The sequence below is a fragment of the Lygodium microphyllum genome, chromosome 15 (genome assembly GCF_053477565.2).
Source record: "Lygodium microphyllum isolate KBCC chromosome 15, Lygodium_microphyllum_v1.1.10, whole genome shotgun sequence".
Taxonomy (NCBI): Eukaryota; Viridiplantae; Streptophyta; class Polypodiopsida; order Schizaeales; family Lygodiaceae; genus Lygodium; species Lygodium microphyllum.
The window spans coordinates 116,394,523-116,403,816 of record NC_141149.1 but is presented as its reverse complement, the minus strand read 5'-3'; the positions used below and the strand labels follow the sequence as shown (position 1 = coordinate 116,403,816).

Genomic DNA, 9,294 nt, shown 5'->3' with positions numbered 1-9,294 from the left:
AACATAACTAAAGCAGTTTTGTTAAGGCACATTTCAACCCATGGAAGTTCTGTTCTTTTTGGAGAGAGAGGGGTAACCTACTGGAAAGAGTTTGCCAGTTGCCTCAGAAACCTTTGTATTTTGCTAGCAAAGTTTTAGGATCGTGAGCAAGGTTAGACAATTTTGATCTGATGACTGTGTCCCATTAAATGCCACAAGGATCGAGAATATAAACGTAAGAATCTTACAAGGTCAGATGGGAAAAAGGACAAATAACGACATTGAAACTACACACAGGTATGCCCACAACTGCATTGTGCATACAGAAAATACAATCATGAATACGTGTATATGTGCAGCATCAGCAGACAAAATTATCGAATATTCAGGTATCAACATGCCTGTTCTTATCAGCTGAATGCGATAACTCTTACATGGATTTTGGTAGTTCTTAACACATTTACAGCTTTTGTCTCACCCTGGCTCTGTTTTTACACTTGCTGAGATGGCAGTGTTTAAAACAACTAAAATCAGAAACAGCCTGACCTACACATCAGATAAACATTACATGAAAGCTATACTTTATAATGTTTGAGGAGCCTGTCAGCTTCACGAACCCCACTAAGAAATGCTCCATGGGTTGTGGAGTAAAAGTTTCTGTTGGTGGCTTCACCAGCAAAGAGCAGCTGCAAAGGAGAGGACTTAGTATTGGATGCAGGGTCAGTTGATGTAGGTGGTTCTACACTGAGGCCATCCCCTTCTCTGACTTCGCTGCATAATGATAAGGCTGACTTTTGCAGACTATCGTTAGTGTTGCCGCCTTCTGGCAACGGCTCTGCTAAAGTCTCCAAATCCCTTCCACTTGAACCAACAGCTACAAAGGAGTATGAACCTTGGCATAAAGGATTTGTTGCCCATTTGCTTCTCAATACTCCTCTAAACATACTTCTCAAACACAAATTCATGGATTTCTCATCTTCTGGAAGCTCTTGAAAATCATCTCTGTTCCTTCTTGTGCCTTCATTTTTTCCAGCCACCCCGAAACTGGTGAGCATTTGTGCCACTCCATTGAGAACCTCATCGTCAGATAGACCCTCCATTTCCAAAGCCTCCTCTCCGGCTAACCAACATGAGAGGACATTAGATCCTGGGTAAACAGGGGTCATGGAAAATATCTTTTTGGTCCACTTTGGTAAGCTCTCAACCTTCACAGAATCCTTATGGTGTAAGAATCGGAAGTATTGGCGTAAATGTTTATCTGCTGATGGGTCTAGCAGAAGGAAAAGCTTGTCAACGACACCAAAGCCTAATCGAGATATGGCTTCTAGCTTCCATGTGGGTAAAGTTGGCTCAAACAGCTCTTGATCTTGGAATTCTTTATAGGCCTTCCACCCTTGAAGGTCCTGCACTGATCTGCAAACAGAACTGTCTACTGCGAAATTCTTCAAAGTGCCTGTTTTTAGAACCCCTAAGGACATGGTCAAAATCACATGCTCAGCTTCAACAACAGAGCCATCTTCACAGTGCAAGACCACAGGTGCAAGTGTAGAAGGATGAGTACGGTTCCAGTATATCTTTTGTACTTTTTTCCTGAGCTTGACCGTGCCGGAGGGCAAGCCACCCTCCAGTTCTTTCAATACACTAATATATCCTTTAGCAATGGTTTTATGAGGACCTGGATATTCTGTGTATTCTTTCAAAGCATCGAGGTCCAGATCATCCAACGAATCGCATGCCGATAAACATCGTTCCATGGCTTGTAGCGACATGAACGCAGATTCCTGCAGTGCAAGGGGGTTCCATATCCCAGATGTATTGATGTCGCTCCCCTCAAAGGACCTCTTCATATCCTCTTCCTCTCTAAGAATGCTAGTCTGTTTCCCTTGTGTTTCTGTTGCTGCCTCGGAGTTCTGCACATGTGGTCCATCGGTGGACGGTTTTTGCACAGCAGCTTGCTCGGACAAGAATGAGAACAATCTCTGTCGCAGGAACGCACCGACACTTCCTTTCGAGGCGGCGGGTGATAACCGGCCTTCCCCTTTGTTTTTCACAAGGGCCATGGATGTCCTGTACAGGTCCATGGCAGGACCGACGAGCTGCGGATCGACGACAAGGCCGCCCTGGGCTCGGACGGCAGGGGGGCCACCGCTCGATCCGAGCTCCCGTGCACCGTCTCCAGACATGGCGCCAATCCTCTGGGCGATTCCGAAGACGGGGCTGCCGTTGATGCCATGAATGAAGGTTGCGCCGAGCTCCACCTGGTCGGAGCCGAGAAAGGAGGTGAGGATTCTGCCGCCCAGGCGGTCGCTGCCCTCCAGGACGGTGAGTTCGAATGGGGCGGCCGTCTGGTGCAGGCGGTGGGCTGCAGACAGACCCGCCATACCTGCTCCTACCACCACCACGCGAGGTCTCGGAGCCATGGTGACAGTCTTTTTTCTTAGCTTATTGTGATTGTTGTGATGATGAGAATTGGGCTATGCAGAAAGGCTCTTTGAGCTTTTACTATATGATTCTCACATTTATAATATAATTCTCACATTGTGAATTACAACAACATCATGAGCTTCTTCGAGGGTAGCACCCCCCGGGTCGGCAGCCCATTGCCTCCGACCGCATCTAACTAGGTAATATGGTGCCTCTGGAGCAAAGCTACTGATAGTGAACACTCCAAGAAAAAATAAATTTAAAGAGCCCTTTGCCTTACATTAGAAATTTTTAAAAGCTTATTATGTTAAGCTTACTCTGATGATAGTAGAAACATTCCACAATCTAGCCTTTTAACCTTTACTATGATTATAATAAACTGCCAAAAATGGCACCCCGCTATAGAAAAGAATTCCACATTCTAAGCTGGTGAGCCCTTTTTTCTTTTTTTCTTCCCTATGCAAGCTATTAACAACTCAATCAATAGGATGATTGCTTGAGAAACATGTGGTCAAGGGTACAAATCCTATGATTGAGGTGGATAAAGTACAATCACAATAGGCTCTTAAGCTTACTATGAAGGTAGAGAAAACACGCAATCTGGCAAGCATGGTAAGGCTAGGGGCCATAAAAATGGGAGGCACGTGATAGGGCTCTAGGGAAAAGGGACCATATTAGTAAAACTAAGATTGTCTTGTATCCCTTTCACAACATGAATAGACTCAAGTATATGCTATTGAGAACATGTTATATAATGCTTTGTACTCACAATGCCAACATGTTGGAGATCAAATCTTATTTTCAAGTTGATCAAAAGAAATGTGAGTGCCAATAGTATCATAATTGGTCCCTTTCGCTCATTTGCAAAAGGGTGCAAGGCAAAGGGGCCAATACAATGACATCTAACCTTCCCCCATAAGATTATTTTCCCAAGTGAGTAACATAATATTTTCATATAGTTCACCTATAAATATCATAATGATAGTCAAATAAAGAATTTGGAGCAATTTACTATGTGAGTGACCTACTACAGTGGCAAGTGGCAGTTGGGGGGGGGGGGGGGGGGGGGGGGGGGGCAATAGAGCGATATTCAAGAATGCACTATTTTAAGATTGTACAAAATCTGAAATCTTTAAAAAATTACATGACTCACATTAAACTCACCAATACTATCATTGTTAGTCCCTTTCACTCATGTGCAAAAAGGGGCAAATACATCTAACCTTCCCCCATCATATTCTTTCCCCAAATGAGTTACATGATGTTTTCTTAAAGTTCAACAACAAAAATTATATGATCATCAACTATAAAATTTAGAGCATTTTAATATCTAAGGGGCATATTAGAGTGATAATAGGGGGGCCAATAGAGTGGCACTCAAGGATTCATTGTTTTAGGGTTTTACAAAATCTAAAATTACAAACATATATGACTCAATTGTTTGTCTCACATTAACTTATTTATAATAAATAAGGATGTGTGTCATAGCTTTAAGTGGCTAAAGAAGATGCATCTTTGGTGCAAATTTGTCATTAAATTGGGGTGCAATGCATTTTGCTTTTGGGGAGCTATGGCTTTATTGGCCCCTTTATCCTAGTAGCTATATAGTTTCAAACCCATGTAAACAGAGTATAATCAAGCAAGTCACTCATTTATGAACACCTTTTTCTCAATCAATATGATATCTTATGTCTCAAACTAGAACATGAGAATGTCTTTCTTGTTCATTTGGGTGTGACCATTTGAGAGTCGTAAAGTTATTGGCCACTTTACCCTAGCTTACTACAATTGTAATAGTAACAATTATCGTTCCTTGCACACTTCACACACACGGATTGCTATGCCGCTTCATGGCGTAACAAGGGAAGCAAAGTTACCGTGTGATATTTCACTTTTCTCATTGTCTTCCCTCATTTCTTCTCCACACATCGTATTTCACTTTCCTCAACTTCATACGACAACTTTGCTCCCTTGCCTCTCTTTCTCTCTTTCCTTCGACACTTCATGCATAAGGAATGCCGCAAAAGCGACTTTGTGGGGGAAACAAAATTTTCATAATACCACATAGCAACTTTGCTTCCCTTTTGTGGTGGACACCAATTACACATGGCATACCACAAGGAACATTAGTACATCTAACCTTCCTCCATCATATTCTTTCCCCAAATGAGTTATATAATGTCTTGTTATAGTTTAACAACAAAGATTATATGATAGTCAAATACAAAATTTAGAGCATTTTAAGATCTAAGGGGCATATTAGAGTGATAATGGGGGAGTCAATAGAGTGGCACTCAAGGATGCATTGTTTTAAGGTTTTACAAAATCTAAAATATTACAAACATATATGACTCAATTGTTTGCTTCACATTAACTTGCTTATAATAAATAAGGATATGTGTCATAGCTTTAAGTGGCCAAAGAAGATACATCTTTTGTGCAAATTTGCCATTAAATTGGGGTGCAATGCATTTTACTTTTGGGAGGGCATGGCCTTATTGGCCCCTTTATCCTAGTAGCTTTATAGGTTTCAAACCCATGTAAATGAAGTATAATCCAGCACATCACTCATTATGAACACATTTTTCTCAATCAATATGATATATATGTCTCAAACCAGAACATAAGAATGTCTTTCTTGTTCATTTGGTTGTGAGCTTTTGACTGTCATAAAGTTCTTAGCCACCTTACCCTAGCTTACTACAATGAAAATAGTAATAACTAGCATTCCTTGCATGCTTCGTGCACGCAAAATGCTATTCTGTGAAGCAGTATATCGAGCGAAGCGAAGTTGATGGGTGATATTTCATTTTTCTCATTGTCTCCCCTCATTTCTTCTCGACAAATCGTATTTCACTTTCCTCAACTTCATATGGCAACTTCACTTCCTTGCCTCTCTTTCTATCTCTCCTTGGGCGCTTTCTGTGCATCGCAAAAGCAACTTTGTGGGGGAAGCAAAATTTTCATGCTACCGCATAGCAACTTTGCTTCCCTTTCTCCAAATGTTACACGAACACACACACACACATACATACATACATACATAAAAATTTTGATATCCAAAGATGGAACTTGTGTCCTATTCGTAGATGTAGAGGCTGCTAATAGCTTGTGTCTCTCTATTTTCTTTTTGTAACTTAAAATTCTCTCTCTCTCTCTCTCTCTCTCTCACATCTATTCCTATTCTGTTGCATGCTATCTCTTGGCATCTTCGGTTCTACCTCCTACTGTGCTACCTCCCTCTGGATGTGCTACCTCTTGCCATTGTTGATGACATGCTGCTACTACTGATGTTGCCTCCCATCATGCTACCCACCTCTAGTTTCGTCTCCTATTGTGTTGCCTCCAATCCCACTGCTACCACTATTACTGCCCCTATCCAACCATACCTTCAATTCTGCATCCTGTTTAAAAGGTAGAGCCCAAGTGGAAGCACACAAGTGGAAGCAAAAGCTATGGTAGATGGAGCAAGAGAGCAAGGGAGAGATATACCATATATGGGAACTCCAATGGTCATAATGTGTGACTGGCCTTCCCTTATTCAATAGTCACTAAAAGAATAAAGAATAAAATGATAGTAATGGTCGCTCGCCACCTGCAATGTATCAGTGTGTGGTCACTGTGTGTGTAAATATAGGGTAGCATAGGCATAGGTGCTTTTATCCCCAACAACATCCAACTTAAAGGTGAATGTGCCTCTAGTGAGGAGAGGATAAGAAGAAGTGACAAAGTACAAATGTACATAAAGTACAATAGGATGAGGAATAGATGTCTTCTCATCCTACACCCATTATCTTCCAAGGAAGGCAAAATGTTCCACTGAGAGACTTTTGGTCAGTAAATCTGTAGAATTCTCGTTAGTGAAGAGATCTTGACAATCTCAACAGACTTATCCTCTACCACCTCCTTGATGAAGTGATAGCACACCTCAATGTACTTTGTCTTCATATGAAAAACTGAATTCTTGGCTAACTAAATAGCACTCATAGAATCAAAATGCAGTGTAGGAGTAAGATTAATACCAAGATCTATCACCATAGGGCCTTCTTGCAAGCTTCAATGTGGCTATAGCATACTCTATCTCAATAATAGATGAGACCGTGCATTTTTACACCCTAGACATCTAAGAAACAACACCCCCTGCAAAAGTGAAGACATACCCAAAGGTGGACTTTCTACTATTATCTACATGTCCTGCATAGTTGGAATTAATGTAACCTACAAATATATTGTCCTGACCACCATAACAAATGCTCATATTTATAGTGCCTTTCAAGTACCTCATGAGACCCTTTCACAACATCTCAATATTGCCAGTCCCAGATGTAGCCATATAGCATGCCACAACTCCCACTACAAATGCTATGTCTAGACAAGTGGCTATCATGGCATACGTCAAACTTCCCACTGTGGATGCATAAGGGATAGGCCATCTTGGCCTTCTACTCATCTAACTAGGGACAATATATTTGACTAACCTTCACTTGGAAAGATAAGGGACAACTAATCAACCAAACATCCTGCATATGGAAGTGCTCAAGGACGTTCTATATGTAGTTCTTCTATGATAAGTAAAGGAGCCCCTTAGAGTGATCATACTTGATGCACATGCCAAGAATATGTGAGGCGGCATGTTCCACGTTCTTCATCTCAAAGCTCTTCTTAAGCTGACTTTTCATAGCATACAACTAATCATGAGCTCTCTCAACAATCAATATATCATCCACATTAAAGTGCCAAGATAATAAGGCTGCCATGATGAGCCTTCTTCATGTAGAGTCACGAATCCATAGCACTACATGTATATCCTTGTGAATGTATGAAAGCATTAAACTTATGGTACCATTCCTTAAGTGCCGATTTAAGTTCATAAAGGCTCTTTCTCAAATTGCACACTAGGTATTCTCTACCTTTTTTCTCAAAGCCCTTAGGCTACTATATATAAATCTCATCATGCAGGTCCCCATGTAAGAAAGTCGTCTTTACATCCATCTAAGAAAGGTCCAGATCTAATTGTGTAACCAAAACCAGTACTAACCATAGGATAGTTATCTTGACCATAGGAGAGAAGACCTCATCAAAGTCAATACCATGCTCCTGCTTAAAACCCTTTGCAACCAATTTGACCTTACATGTTGGCTTAGGGTCTCCAAGGGTACTCTCAACTTGCACACCCACTTGCATGGCAAAGCACACTAGTGATATTATGATTGGATGGCTTCTCCCAAGAGTGACTATCACCTCTGTGCATGGCCTTATCATAGGTAAGAGGCTCACACGTATTTGTCACCATAACATAGTCCATGGAGGGCACAAATCGATCAAGCTAACATCTATCTCTAGTAGACTCACAAAAGAGGTTGTGTAGCATGTACATCCTATCCAAGATCATGATCATGGGCCACTAGAATATCAATTGTAGGTTTTCTAGTTGATTGTATGGTAACAAGAGGCTCCTCTTGATATATCACTTTACGTACCTCAACTAGTTGCTCATGCTACTTATGCTTCTTCTCCTTGTGGAAAACAACATCATAGCTATGAATGACCTTCCTAGTTTGCAGATCCTAGAAAGATGCATTTTACTTATTTAGAATCCAACTTATTACGTTTGTCCTTGGGAACATGGTAAAAAGTCTCACATCCAAAGATAAACAAATGAGCATATAATGGAGGTTTTCCATACCATACCTTCTCTACAACTTAATAGCCAATAGCAGTGCTTGGGGATTTGTTTATCGAGTATACGGTAATAGTAATTGTCTCAATCCAAAAATGATGCGGTAATCCTGCCTAGCTAAGCATACTGCAGACTCTCTCTTGAATTGGCATGTTCATGTGCTTTACAACGCCTTTCTAGGGTTGGGTGTAAGGGGTAATCAAGTAATGCTTAATATCCTACTCATAGCAAAATTGCTCAAAATTTTTAGAGACATATTCATCCCCATTATCTAACCTTAGGCATTTTAGCCTATAATCAAACTGGTTCTCAATAAGAGTAAGACAACACTGAAAGATAGCCAACACATCTAATTTCTCCTTGATGGGATATGCTCAGATCTTATGCAAATAATCATTAATGAAAATCACAAAGTACTTTATGCCACCTAGCGATTTACACGTTGAGAATAGCAAATGATGCTTGGTATATGTGTCCAAAAGAGGCTAGAAGATAGACATATGATGTATGCTCTAGGAAGAGATGACAGAATCCCATAAGCACAATGAGGAGAGTGGAATAACCCAAAAGCTATATAAGCCTATACTTGGCTCTTATCTCAAAAAATTGTACTATCAGTTTGAGTCACTCAAGATTGTCTTTATGAGTCCAAGCTAATCTATCTTGGAACCTAATTCACTTGAGTTACAATCCCTCGTTCTGATAATGTATTGTGTGTTTGACTTGCGTCCACCATAGCTAGCTAGCTCTAGATCTATGTTTCTCAACATGATATTAGAGCCATGGCTGAGCTAGATAGCTAGCGGGTATAACTTCCTAACATTTCCTTCTTTCTTGCATATTCTAAATCATCTCATTCTTCTCCTTATATAAGCCTACTTCCCATCTCAATATCTCAAGCTTCAAAAATTCTTAGAGGCTTTCCCTTCAACCCTCTTCTTTGTCTCATTAGGGTGCATCCCAACCTCAAGAAGAAGATCGGAATCAACTGCTACTGTTCGTTTGGTCTGTTTTTTCCAAAACGTTGACTTTGAACTATAAGCTGTAATAGAAAGAGATGGAGAAGAAGTGATAGATCTTGAAGCTCTAAAGCTTGGCAATGATTCGATCCTTGCTTCTCTAAAGTAATTGAAGAAGTGCTTGAATGTGGTAGGAGGGAGCTGCCTTTTGTGCCATCGTCTACATCCGCCCGCGCCCGACCTGCGTCCAGG

The 9,294-nt window shown here is 40.8% G+C and overlaps 1 protein-coding gene across 1 annotated transcript; it reads right to left on the bottom strand.

Annotated features, from left to right (window-relative positions):
* Window positions 1–305: 305 nt before the first annotated feature.
* LOC148024951 (putative polyamine oxidase 5) lies at window positions 306–2,561 on the bottom strand. Its single transcript, XM_087694633.1, has one exon. It carries the CDS (start codon window positions 2,397–2,399, stop codon window positions 555–557), a length of 1,845 nt encoding a protein of 614 aa, XP_087550759.1. The 5' UTR covers window positions 2,400–2,561; the 3' UTR covers window positions 306–554.
* Window positions 2,562–9,294: the final 6,733 nt, after the last annotated feature.

Excerpts from the sequence above, each read along its gene's own strand:
- LOC148024951 (XM_087694633.1), bottom strand. The coding sequence starts at position 2,399 with ATGGCTCCGAGACCTCGCGTGGTGGTGGTAGGAGCAGGTATGGCGGGT.